At 36.7% G+C, this 13,465-nt stretch overlaps 2 protein-coding genes across 11 annotated transcripts in view; one reads left to right on the plus strand and one right to left on the minus strand.

The window, feature by feature from the left end:
* RPS6KB1 (ribosomal protein S6 kinase B1) overlaps positions 1-10,217 on the plus strand; it is a 38,942-nt gene extending 28,725 nt beyond the window's left edge. For 2 of the 5 annotated variants that reach the window (XR_003791884.1, XR_003791883.1), the window contains exons 13-15: positions 2,118-2,225; positions 5,326-5,438; positions 6,365-10,210. Coding sequence is in view for 3 of the 5 variants with exons in the window: in XM_029211263.1 (XP_029067096.1) it covers positions 2,118-2,225; positions 5,326-5,438; positions 6,365-6,602 (459 nt within the window). In the remaining 2 variants the exon portion in view is untranslated. Of the gene's footprint in view, positions 1-2,117; positions 2,226-5,325; positions 5,439-6,364 lie in introns of all 5 variants that reach the window. The other 3 variants (XM_029211263.1, XM_029211264.1, XM_029211265.1) reach the window with 3 other exon arrangements.
* Positions 1-13,465, minus strand: part of RNFT1 (ring finger protein, transmembrane 1) — a 34,077-nt gene that overhangs the window by 10,234 nt on the left and 10,378 nt on the right. The window contains exon 9 of one of the 6 annotated variants that reach the window (XM_029211271.1): positions 7,784-13,005. The exons of 3 other annotated variants lie outside the window; for them this stretch is intronic. In XM_029211271.1, coding sequence (XP_029067104.1) covers positions 12,871-13,005 — 135 coding nt within the window. In that variant the 3' untranslated portion in view covers positions 7,784-12,870. Of the gene's footprint in view, positions 1-7,783; positions 13,006-13,465 lie in introns of those variants that run through there. 2 more of the 6 variants (XM_029211272.1, XM_029211266.1) reach the window with 2 other exon arrangements.

A 13,465-nucleotide genomic window follows, 5' to 3' on the forward strand; every position in this document is an offset into this window, starting at 1 on the left:
CGTGCTATCATCACAACTAAAAAGCTGACAGTTTCCCCAATTGTTTCTTTTTTTTCCTGTTGGTTTGTTTCAGTAAGGATTCAATCAAGACCTATATAGTTTGGTTACTGTGTCTCTTAGGTCTCTCCATCTATAGATATCCTCTCTCAATTCCTCCTTTGAGGACTTATTGAAGAAACTGGACCGTTTGTCCTGTAGGGGTCCTCACATTGATTTTGCTGATTTTAACCCCATGTTGTCCTCAGCCATGTTCATCTGTTCCTTGTATTTCTGGAAACTGGTAGTTTAGGTTTAGTTTAGATCTGATTCAGATTAAACTTTTGGTACTATATATTTCGATCAGAAGATATAATATGTACTTACATTTAAAAAAAAAATGTTAGTGGGGGCTTCCCTGGTGGCGCAGTGGTTAAGAGTCCGCCTGCCGATGCAGGGGACATGGGTTCGTGCCCCGGTCCGGGAAGATCCCACATGCTGCGGAGCAGCTGGGCCCGTGAGCCATGGCCGCTGAGCCTGCGCGTCCGGAGCCTGTGCTCCGCAACAGGAGAGGCCATAACATTTAGATGATCTATGTCATGGCATAGTACCTCTCACAACATGGTACGCAGGTGAGAGGCCTGTGTACCGCCAAAAAAAGAAAAAAAAAAAAGTTAGTGGTCATTGATTATTGCCTATATCAGTGGTTCTCAGCCAGGGTTGATTTGGCAATGTCAGAGACAAGTTGTCACAACTTAGGGAGGAGTGCCACTGGTACTTAGGGGATAGAGGCCAGAAATGCTGCTAAACATCCTATAATGCACAGGACAACATCCTACAACAAGAATCATCAGGCCCAAAATGTCAGTAGAGCCAAGGTTGAGAATCTATAGCGTAGTTCCAAGATTTCATTAGGGGTTTGCAAAATTGTCTTACTCTAATATTGTTATTCATTCTTTATTTATTAGGTGGAATTGTTCTGTAAAAAGATACTCTTGTATCAGTTGTTTGGTTACCTGAGGTGCAGTTTATACAGGAAAGGCAGGATAAATGTTTCTTTCCCAGTTTGCAAAATAATGAATTAGTTCCCTAACTTCCAAAATTGGCCAATGAATTGTGTGATTTTTTTTTTAGTATAATTATGAACTCATGCTGTTTAACATATTTGTGTTTCAATTCATTGCAGTTATTTTTATTGATGTTCAGTTTTTCCCATCTTTAGACACTGGGTGCTTCTTTGTGTAGGTTCTTGAGTTGTTTTTTTGGGCCGCGCAGCATGCGGGATCTTAGTTCCCCGACTGGGGATGGAACCTGTGCCCCCTGCAGTGGAAGCATGGAGTCTTAACTGGACTGCCAGGGAAGTCTCGGTTGCTGGGTTCTTTTGACACAACCACATGGTCTGATGTTGTAACAGAGAGAAGAAATTAAAGAAACAGATCTGGTGGTTAGATCTGGGTGATAATATTCCTCCACAAGAAAATATACTCATGCAGAGTAGAATATTACTTTTGCTCCTTGAGAAATTTAAAGGAATGAAATAAGGTATGGGAAGAAACTTCAACTAGAGCATATTATGTGCTTTGTGTTTAAACTCTGCTTCAAGTTTATTACAAATTTGCCAACTGTGCAAATTGTCTCTAAAAAGGGATTTCGCCAGTGGGCTAGCCACACTGAAGCTTTGTGAGAAGGGAAGATATTCAGATTTTTTTTTTTTTTTTTTTTTTTTGCGGTACGCGGGCCTCTCACTGTTGTGGCCTCTCCTGCTGCGGAGCACAGGCTCCGGATGCGCAGGCTCAGTGGCCATGGCTCACGGGCCCAGCCACTCCGCGGCACGTGGGATCTTCCCGGACCGGGGCACGAACCCATGTCCCCTGCATCGGCAGGCGGACTCTCAACCACTGTGCCACCAGAGAAGCCCCAGATTTTTAATAGGAATGATAACTGTGTACTAAAGATATAGTTTGACCTTTTCACCTGTACTTATTTTTCAATCTGTGCCTGCTAAGGCTATTTTGCTACTTTATTACAGTCAAACCCTGAGAAAAGAGGTCTATCTAGAGCCTTCTCTAATGTATGTAATGCATTTGATATGTATAATGTAGTCTGTTCACCATTTTCTAATCATTTTGTTTTTTATAAAGCAATCTGAAGAGGATGTGAGTCAGTTTGATTCAAAGTTTACACGTCAGACACCTGTTGACAGCCCAGATGACTCAACTCTCAGTGAAAGTGCCAACCAGGTCTTTCTGGTGAGTGAAAGAATTTCTGATGTACCCATGGGAAATTTAAGTATGAGGATGGGCCCTTTTCAGTAAGAAACACCCTTTTTAATAAGAAAATTTCAGTTTGCTTGCTTTATAGTTCATGTAGATAACCTGAGGTGCTTTTTCTTTAAAAGTTATCCCCTTATAACTTGTTGATAAGTTAGAAAATTCATTTTCATAATCCAGCATTCCATTTTAGCAATTAGAGTCAGAGTATATGATTCCTTTTTTTGAGTAGCCCACTGACTTAAAATGTTTGGCTCAGCATCTTAACTGAAACCCACACAGTCATAGCAGTAGGAGAAGAAGAGCTCATAGTAACTATTTTATTCCTGAAACAGCTAAAGATTTTTGTCTGTAGGGGATTTTTAACCTGTTGATTGTGAATATTTGACATCAAAATATATTGGTTCATATGTGATTGTAAGCAGATTAATCCTAAGGAGGAGGCATCTGTATTGATTTATACCTTGTCTCCTCGGATAGAAAAAATTTTAGATTTTGATTAACAGAAATGATAGGTTTATATCTGATGACCATCATTGCATATTATTTGCCTAGTGCTTATTTTATTACTATAATTACATGTCATGTGAATATCTACCCGATTTTATATCATTTGTTTCCTTTGTCATTATCCTTTGTCATTTCTTTTTGGATTATCCCTAGGGAGAATAGAATATGGGGAAAGTAATCATCTGGAAGGTTTTTTTTCTTCCTTATTTGTTTCTGAGTTCACTGGATTTGTTGCTAACTTAATTTTCAAACTTTTTTTTAAAATAATGCTCTCAGTAAAACAAAAAGTAATAATAATAATGCTCTCAGTATAGCACACCACAGTAGTGTTGTATCTTTGGGGGTGCAGGGTCAGTTCTAAAGTTAGCATGGAATACAAAAATTGTGTATGGGCAAAATAACACTTTAAGTCACCATAGTACAGTATGCTTTTCAGTAAACAACACTGAATAGTAATAATTCTATAAATGTATGATTATATGGTGATATAAGAATATACATGCAAAATATAATTTTATAGCATTTTAATTACATAAGAGGGAAAGATGAATGCATGTTATTAAATTTATGTCAGCATGATGCAAAGTTACTGTATCCCCCTTAGTACAATCTCTTATCAGTTAGGGAAGTAGGCATGATTCATTTTAATTGTGTCATTGCTTTCTTTTTTTCTTTCATGATGTGGAATTTTGTTTTCTACTGATGTGGAATTTATACCTTTGATTTAACATACAGACCTTTTCTTCAACTGGGCATTATAGAGTTTTAGCTAGTTTGACAATTGTTTTCCCCTATAAAAAAAAAAAAGTCTAGAAACACCTTACTACAAAGAAATCCAAAGTTGTGGTGGCAAAAGTTATGTATCTAAGCTTTCATTCCAGTTAAAGTATTGCTGATCTTTTTATTTATTTGTTTATGGCTGTGTTGGGTCTTAGTTGCGGTATCTTTGTTGAGGCATGCAGGATCTTTCATTGTGGCATCCAGGCTCTTCGTTGTGTCACGCAGGCTTTTCTCTAGCTGTGGCGTGCGGGTTTTCTCTTCTCTAGTTGTGGTGCACGGGTTCCAGGGCACGTGGGCTCTGTAGTTGTGGCGCGTGGGTTCCAGAGTGCAAGGGCTCTGTAGTTGAGGCGCACAAGCTCAGTAGTTATGGCACGCAGGCTTAGTTGCCCAACAGCATGTGGGATCTTAGTTCCCTGACCAGGGGTTGAACCCTTATCCCCTGCATTGGAAGGCAGATTCTTTACCACTGGACCACCAGGGAAATCCGTGTTGAGCTTTTCTTAATTACTTAAATTGGCTAACTAATGAATACAAGAACAACTCATTTGTTAGGTTGTAGCCAGAATTCTGTACACAACGTGTATCTGTTTTAAGCGAGCACTAAAATTAATTTAAAATAGTAACAGCCCACTTATCTGGAGATTGTGGCTGTAGTAACTTCAGTTCAATTAATATTTCAATTCCTATTAGAATTCAAGGAAATTCAAAGATGATTAAGGCACAGTCTGGTCCTCTTGGTAGTTACAGCTTTAGCCCACAAGAACATGCGGGGAAACGGCCTTCGTAGTCCACATGTAGCTGTCACAACAAAGCATATGCTCTACAGAATTGCACCTTACTCTTTAGGACTTCACCCAGAGCCTTACTGAGTCTTTTTATTATAACTCAAATGCCTACTCATAAGTGACAAGAATAAATAGAAGGGAAGATAGGTATAAGATTAACTGTTAAAGGGATGAACATGAACAGCAAGATAAATGATAGCTGGTAGCCTAATAGCAAGGTCCAAGAAAGAACTAAAGCTAACAAAATTGCATTAGTGTCTGTTGAAATTAAGTTTTCACAATGCTGACCCTTATTCATCAGGAAAATCTGAATCTATCCATTCATTGGTATAAAACCAGAAAGATCACATGTGCCAAGTTAGAGAATTCTGTTTTTACTTTGGCCTAATAATGAGAAACTGTTTGGGGGTGATAATCTTAGTTGCTTATATGCATGTGGCTAGGAACACTAGAATTTTCTTTGCATTTATCTTTGTATTTAACATCTTTTTTTTTTTTTTTTTTTTTTGCGGTACGCGGGCCTCTCACTCTTGTGGCCTCTCCCATTGCGGAGCACAGGCTCCGGATGCCCAGGCTCAGTGGCCATGGCTCATGGGCCCAGCCGTTCCGCGGCATGTGGGATCTTCCCGGACCAGGGCACGAACCCGTGTCCCCTGCATCGGCAGGTGGACTCTGAACTACTGTGCCACCAGGGAAGCCCTGTATTTCACATCTTAACGTAGAGCCTACATTTTCCTGTTTTGTTCTCCTCCTTTCAGTAGAGTGAAATTTTGTTTGCTGGCATATGCGGCTCAATAGAATTCTGCTCTCTGGAGGTCTGTGCCACAAGAAATGACCGGAAAGAAGGTAACGGGTGTGAAATGAGATTGAGGAGACTGGATAGTATCTACATTGGTGATTTTAGGTGTACATCATTGTCTTGGTGTGTCAGAGATTGAACCACCACATTTTCTTGATGTACATGACAGAATCCTATTCTGTAGTCCACTGTTACTGTCTTTCAGGGTTTTACATATGTGGCTCCATCTGTACTTGAAAGCGTGAAAGAAAAGTTTTCCTTTGAACCAAAAATCCGGTCACCTCGAAGATTTATTGGCAGCCCACGAACACCTGTCAGGTATTCAGACTTTGTTATTCTTTTTTTTAACCTGGAAGAGCATTGCTTAAGAAATTTATGCCAAGTTACATAAATGGAAGATCTGTCATTCTCCTTGACATAAGCACAGCATCTACACCTTCTAATATTGCAAGTGACTAGTCTGTGACTAATCAATGATAATATGCTATATAGTTTACCTCCCCTCCTGAAAATAAGCCGTTGCACTGGAAAGTGTACTCTTTAACCATTCATTCAACATTTATTGTGTACCAGGGGTTGTGCTACATTCTGGGGACACATGATTAAGACAGGAATTGTCCTTGTCCTGATGAAGCTTACAATTTAGTGAGAGAGAGTCAAAACAAACAAAGAAGGAAATAAAATATGTAATTACAAGTAGCGCCAAATGCTATGCGAAAAAAAATAGAGTGTGGTACTAGAATGCAAAAAATAACAAGGGGACTCCTATTCATGGAGAAATAGCTAGCCATACAAAATACAGAAGTACAAGGATGTTACAGGCAGAAGAACAGCTCATGCAGAAGCCCTAAGGGAGGAAAAAACTTGGCCTTTTTCTTAGAAGCGAAAGGCAGGTCAACATTCCTGAAGTGTGGTGAGCGAGGAAGAGAATGGCAAAGGTTTGGAGAAATATTCTAAATGCAATGAGCAGCCGTTTTAAGTGGGGGAGAAAATGATTTTTTTAAAAAAGTAAGTATCATTGACGGTTTTATGAGGGCAAGTAGAGAGGTAAAAGAGACCAGTTAGGAAACTAGCAATTAGTCTAGGGGAGAAATGGCTCAACTTCTGCTTTTGTACTAATCCACACAAAAATGAAATTAAATGAAAAAAAAAGGTCACATTACCCCACTCCCTTTAAATGTAAGGGAAATGTTCCTTGTTGAGATAGTACTTGAGACGAATGATAGCTCTTCCTTGTCTTAAAGCCCTGTCAAATTTTCTCCTGGGGATTTCTGGGGAAGAGGTGCTTCAGCCAGCACGGCAAATCCTCAGGCGCCTGTGGAGTACCCAATGGAAACAAGTGGAATAGAGCAGATGGATGTGACGACGAGTGGGGAAGCTTCAGCACCACTTCCAATACGACAGCCGAACTCCGGGCCATACAAAAAACAAGCTTTTCCCATGATCTCCAAACGACCAGAACACCTGCGTATGAATCTATGACAGAGCAATGCTTTTAATGAATTTAAGGCAAAAAAGGTGGGGAGGGGATGTGTGAGCATCCCGCAGGGTGAAACAAGAAGACTCAAAATGACAGTCTCGAAGAGTCAGTGTCATTACATAGAACACATTGGACAGAGGAAAAATAAACATGGATTTTAAAAAAATCAATCAATGGTGCAAAAAAACTTAAGTGAAAATAGTACTGCGGAACTCTTAGGCACGTCAATTAACTGATTCCTAGCAACATCGTCTCAACCTATCAAGGATTTCATGATGATGGCTCGAAACTGACAGTATTAAGGGTAGGATGTTGCTTCTGAATCACTGTTGAGTTCTGATTGTGTCGAAGAGGGGTTATCCTTTCATTAGGCAAAGTATGAGTTTGCCTGTAATACTTGCAACTAAGGACAAATTAGCATGCAAGCTTGGTCAAACTTTCGAGCAACATGGAATCAAAGACGAAAGAAACTTAACAATTGATGTTTTACGTGCAAACAACCTGAATCTTTTTTTATATAAATATATATTTTTCAAATAGATTTTTGATTCAGCTCATTATGGAAAACATCCCAAACTTTAAAATGCGAAATTATTGGTGTGAAGAAAGCCAGACAACTTCTGTTTCTTCTCTTGGTGAAATAATAAAAATGCAAATGAATCATTGTTAACCACAGCTGTGGCTCGTTTGAGGGATTGGGGTGGACTTGGGGTTTATTTTCAGTAACCCAGCTGCAATACCTGTCTGTAATACTAGAAAAAAAAAATCTATTTAATCATTTCTACTTGCAGTACTATTATGTGCTAAGCTTAACTGGAAGCCTTGGAATGGGCATAAGTTGTATGTCCTACATTTCATCCTTATCCTGGGCCTGCATTGCACTGGAAAAATATCGCCACCTTATACCAGTATTTGGTTCAAGACGTCAAATGTGTTCAGCCTATGGCTGAAGAAGGACAGAAGAGAGGATAAAATGCATATCGAGGGCGGCAAAGTGAGAGAGAGAGGAGGGAGATCCAGGGGAAGAGGGTGTTGCCACGGTCTACCCTCTATGTATAATCTCTTTACAGCAAATTGGTAAGGTTTTAAGTTTTACTTCTTTTTACTGTTTTTGGTGTCTGCCTTCCTTACATTTTTTCCTCAACGGTTTTAAAAGGAAAAAAGGTATTTTTTTTTTCCTATATTGGGGCTACATTTTTTGATTGTAAAAGTATTTTGATGGCCTTTTGATGAATGTCTTCCACAGTGAATAAGAAAACTCAGTGGCTTAATTTAGGAAACATGTTAACAAGACACTGTGTTTTTGAAAATTGTAATGAAGTCTACATAAGTGATTTACAGGTACAAAGAATAAAAATAAAGGTTAACTTTACCTTTCTTAAATACTTCTGCCTTAAAGAGAGCGTTTCCATGACTTTTAGCTGGTGAAAGGGTTTAATATCTGCAGAGCTTTATAAAAATATTATTTCAGTGCATACTGGTATAATAGATGATCATGCAGTTGCAGTTGAGTCTTACCACCTTTTTGTTTGTCTTTTATAATGTCTTCAGTCTGAGTGTGCAAAGTCAATTTGTAATATTTTGCAACCCTATGATTTTTTTTAAATAGATGCTGCTTGCTATGTTCTCCAAACCTTTTTGAGCCATAGGATCCAAGCCATACAATTATTTATGCATGTTGAATTCAGTCAGAAAAAGCTTTGCTTATTTAAATGGCGGTTCGAGTGAGATAAGATGAAATCCTATGACATTAAGCAAAAATAGAACCATGAAAAATGATTGGAAATATACCTTTTCAATTGTGGCAATAAATGAAACAATTGATAACAGCTCATCTTCGGACAGAAAGCCGTTTTTTTTTTTTTTTTAAATCACTCCCTCTAGACCTCCTCTTCCCTTATTGCAGCAGTCTACTGAGAACTTTATAACTGTAGCTAATAAATTAGAAACTAAATAATGGTAAGGGCAGAAATTGTACTTAAAGTGCAGGTCTTTGTTCTCTGACAGTTTATGATGTCTGAAAAACAGAACCTAAAAAGCTATGGTGATTTGTACAGGCTTCATTTCAGACTGTAAATGGCTTGTACTACTCTGATACTTGTTTTCAAATGAGTTTACTAACTAGAGTGTTGACTGCCTGACCAAATTCCAGTGAAAGTTTTACACCAAACTATTCCTCCTCAGTCCTATTTGCTAGTAACATTTGCACTGTGATTGGCTGGTTATAACAACCCCATAGTTAAACCAGTTTCATAATTAGTACTGCCAGCAATAGTGGCAAACTGTAACTTTCTGCATAAAAAGTATTAATTGCACACCTACCATCCACACAAATAAGTTTTTCAAACTTAACATTCAGTGAAGTTAATTTTCTATACTGTGGCAAGTTTATTGAGAAATTGTTTCATAAATGGATATTCCTACTATGACTGTGAAAACATGTCAAGTGCCACTTTAGTGTCACAGACAGAAAGCACACACCTATGCAATATGGCTTACCCTATATTTATTTGTAAAAACCCAAGCATAGTTTAAAAATATATGTCAATAATACTAGTCTTGAGTTTCTAAGAAAGTTCTTTATGATTATTCCAGGTAAGTGTATAAAGAGATTAAGTGTTTTTCTTTCATCACTTGATTATTTTCTTTAAAATCAGCTATTACAGGATATTTTTTTATTTTATACATGCTGTTTTTTTAATTAAAATATAATCATTGAGAACTGAAGTTTACTAATTTTGATTTTATAAGGTTTGTAGCATTACAGAATAAACAGATTTATAAACCAGCTGTGATTAACAATGTAAAGTATTAATTATTGAACTTGAACCAGATTTTTAGGAAAACTGTTATTTCTTTTTCCCCTTTATGGTCTTAACTAATTTGAATCCTTCAAGAAGGATTCTTCCATACTATTTTTTGAGATAGAAGGTAATTGGGGGGGGGAAGAATGCATGTATGATACTCCATAAATTCAACATTCTTTAAGAAATAAATGATTATAAATAAGCTGCATCTTCAATAGTATTAATATCCCAAGCCTTGGATTTTATATTTAATATAGCACCTAACTATTTTGGTTACTTAGTCATATGGTTCCTAGCTTATAAGGGCTAGATCTAAGATTATTCTCATGAGAAATGTTCGATTTATGCAGAATGGATTTTGAGGCTGTGGAAATGGTTAATTCCTCAAATAAAAACATCAATGTCCAAACATCTACCTTTTTTCATAGGAGTAGACACTAGCAAGCTGGACAAAATAATCATAAAGTATTTGTTCCACCATGACCTGTGGTCTGTTGCTGATTGATACAAAATTCTTCATGTGTGATTCTTAATTTACCACTATAGCACAAGTATTATATCAGTGGATTATCTAAAGTAACATTTGAAAGATGGGTTCATCTGTGTTTGCTCTTTAAACTATTATTTTTTTTCCTACCCCAAGTTGGCTTTGCATCTACCAGAGTAAATTCTTCAGCTGCCTTATTAGGAGTGCTTTGAGGGTAACACCTTTTCTGCTTTTCATCTTGTTTAGTTTACTGTATTAAGTATTTGATTTCAGATTGATTGAATGTAAATAGAAATTAAATGCAAATTTGAATGAACATAAAATAGAAGTGATTTTTTAAAATTATTATTATCCTAAGATAGGAAGAAATAACTATCAGGTACACATGTGGTTTCAATAATTTTTCCCATTAACATTCCAGATGTGTTCAGATTCTCATATTTAATAAACTATTTATGTGAAGAATGACAGTCATAAAACTGTTTTTGTGGAGAAATTGAAGCAATTTAAATTTATAACAAGTTTTAGTACTGATTTTATATTAGGTGTTAAACATCTGTGATTTCCAAGTTCTGTCAAATAGTAGAATTGAATTGGTTGCTTAAAAAAAAAAGTTCATGTGAAACGTTATGTGAAAGCCAGCTTCACATAAAAACAATGGAAGACTTTCTTGTGCTAACATACAACAGTTTTTCCAGCCACATTTGTCAACTACATTACCTGATGTGTATGAACAAAATAACATAGTGGACAAATCTGTTTTTAACTAATGTCTCAATATATCTACTGTAAGATGGGTGTTTTGTGTAAACCACCTCTTATGAGGTAATTCTATCACACTTGCCAAGATGGTTTCTCTACAGAAGTTCTCAAACGTACTTTTTTATAAAACATAGTAGTGACTCTTGATGTTGATAAAACAGTCTTTTAGAGGATGTGATCTGAATTCACAGAATAAGTGGGGTTTGAATCCCTATTCCTGTTTTTGAGGTGAAGGAATAAAAATAAGAGAAATGCTTCTAGTTCATCAGTGTTACTAGTGAATGGCAAAGCTCTCCTGTTACATTTTCCTCCTTTTAAACTCATATGTGAACTGCTTTCTTGTTTGTTAAGAAAACAAAAACAAAAAACCCCACTGTCCACCAGGGACTTCTTTTGTTATTCAGTCATATTAAGAAACAAAGCTATCCATATGGCCATAGGGTAAGTAAGTGTGGTAAGTAGGTATTGTATTAGGGCTGAAGTAACCTATGTGTTTAAGGTGTTATTCTTATGTTTTTATCAAGAAGTCAGCATATCCTTCACACCCAAATTCTAATCTCAAATTGTCTTTCTCACTTATCCCCTGCTGCATACCTAAATAACAACTATTAGCTTCACCACAAAGTTAGGAAGGTGATTTAAGGCCAAGTAAGCTTGTTTTTTAGTATTTGCAGTGGTTCTCAAAGTACGTAACATAGTTAAGTATTTCATCCTGAATAAACAGGAACAGTTGCACGTATAATCTAGCAATATTTACCTGGGGAGAAAAGTTACAGGCTAATGTTCTTTTGTCAATTTGGGTGGCCATAAGGCATGAAAAGTGGTTTAACCTGTATCTGGTTGGTCACTATCCTTATTAATCCAGGTTGTTTTAATCTTTGTCTTATCAGCACTGCAAATTTGTTTTCTACCTCTACCTTGTAGCTTCTACTTCCCACCACTATCTTTTTCTTGTGTGCAAACTGATATGGTAAAAGAGAAAATGGGCAGAGGCCTTGCATCTAAATATATATAATAACCAGTCCTTTGGATTTCTGGTATAGATCCATCCCCGCTTAGCGGTTTCATAGTGAGAGAGAAAGTGCCTCATTCTCTTTCCACCACCCTGCACAAACACCTGTAGACAAACAAACCACACTCTCCAAAGCTTGTGTTGGCCTGAGTGCAAGCTTTAATCTCCCAAGTAATGGTGATTCAAGCATGAGACTCCAAAACTCTTCTGGAGAAGACTAGTTATACGGGGAAATCCTTTTTTTTTCTTTTCTTTTTTTTGGCCACGCACCATGTGGGAGCCTAGTTCCCCGACCAGAGCTCAAACCCACGTCCCCTGCATTGGAAGTGCGGAGTCTTAACCACTGGACCGCCAGGGAAGTCCCGAGGAATTCTTTTCTAAGTGTTTGAGTTGGTCTTGTTTGTCACTCTATTCAAATCATCAGTGAAGCCAGCTGTTTGTAATCCATGTGAATTATTTTAATAATCCAAGAAAGTCCATGGCACTTTCCAAAAAGCAAGATCATGAACATTAAAGCTGATGGCAGGATTGTATGTATGAAGTCCACAAAGAAAAGGAATTTAAACCATCTGTTCTCAATGACTGCTAATCACACTACAGAGAATAATACAATATTAAAATATTTCATCCTCAGTAAATTAATCTTCCTTAGAAAAATCTGATTGTACAGGTAAAATATAGCATTTAGAGCATTCATTTAAAAATACAAATTTTACGAGAAATTTTAGAATTTTTAGAATGGGAATTATAAAAGTCAATGTTAAAGAAGATTCTACTTTCAGGTAATGTGTATCTTAAAATATTATGAAAAATATTCTTTATTCCGAAAACAGTGTCAGGAAAGAATACCTGAATTCCTCTAAAACCACTAGTTCTAGTTATCCAATTGTCATTTTGGTAACATTAACAAGAAAACACATTTACAATTTAACACTGCAATTATCTGTCAAATAATTAGGATAGAATAAATGTTGCATATGCATTACGTTGAACATTACTTATATATATTTTTAAATATAGGGTTCTTTCATTTAATCTTTTGAGAAGCTGGACTACACATTTGCCTTATTATAATATTCTAAAACCATTTGGAAACATTTTCCTTAACTTCCAGCCCTGAAAATCCATTCTAATGTCTTTAGCAATAGTCACTGTAACCAAATAAAATTAGTGTTTTGTGGCCTTAATATTAAGTTTAGAACTTAATATATTTGAAGGTGTGATGAAGTGGCTCCGTCTTGCCATTTGTTTATATGGTCTGAAATCACAATTCTGCACAGCGGACATGTTTTCTCTCTGTTAAACCATAAGGTAATGCACTCTTCACAAAATATATGCTGTAAGGGAATTAAGAACTAGATTTTATAGTTGATAACATTTCAATTTTAAATTCATCACATTGCAGAGAATCATACTCTAGAGCTGAAAGGGAATGTGGAGAACACTAATCCCTTTATTTTACAAGTGAGAAAACAAAGTATAACATTCAAGAACACAGCGGTGTTCGTCGTAGAGGCACAGGTATTATTCTGACTTGTACTATCCGTTTAACCACTTTTAATAAAATACAAGCTATCCTCAGGTGATAACATTAAGATCAAGTATAATGACTAACAGCTTAATAAAGTCTTTGAGGGTTACTGAAATAAAGTATAGGAAAGGGCCTTATACAGTCCAGTAACAAATGCTGGTATTATTCTAAAAGACTAGTATTCAATTATTAAAAATAGTCTGTTTCCCAGTCACTTTGGTATCCAGTATGCCATTTGAATTTTTTTTTCCCCTTTATACACTCCT

This window comes from Monodon monoceros, unplaced genomic scaffold (assembly GCF_005190385.1).
Source record: "Monodon monoceros isolate NGI ecotype Baffin Bay Population unplaced genomic scaffold, NGI_Narwhal_1 Super_Scaffold_9, whole genome shotgun sequence".
Taxonomy (NCBI): Eukaryota; Metazoa; Chordata; class Mammalia; order Artiodactyla; family Monodontidae; genus Monodon; species Monodon monoceros.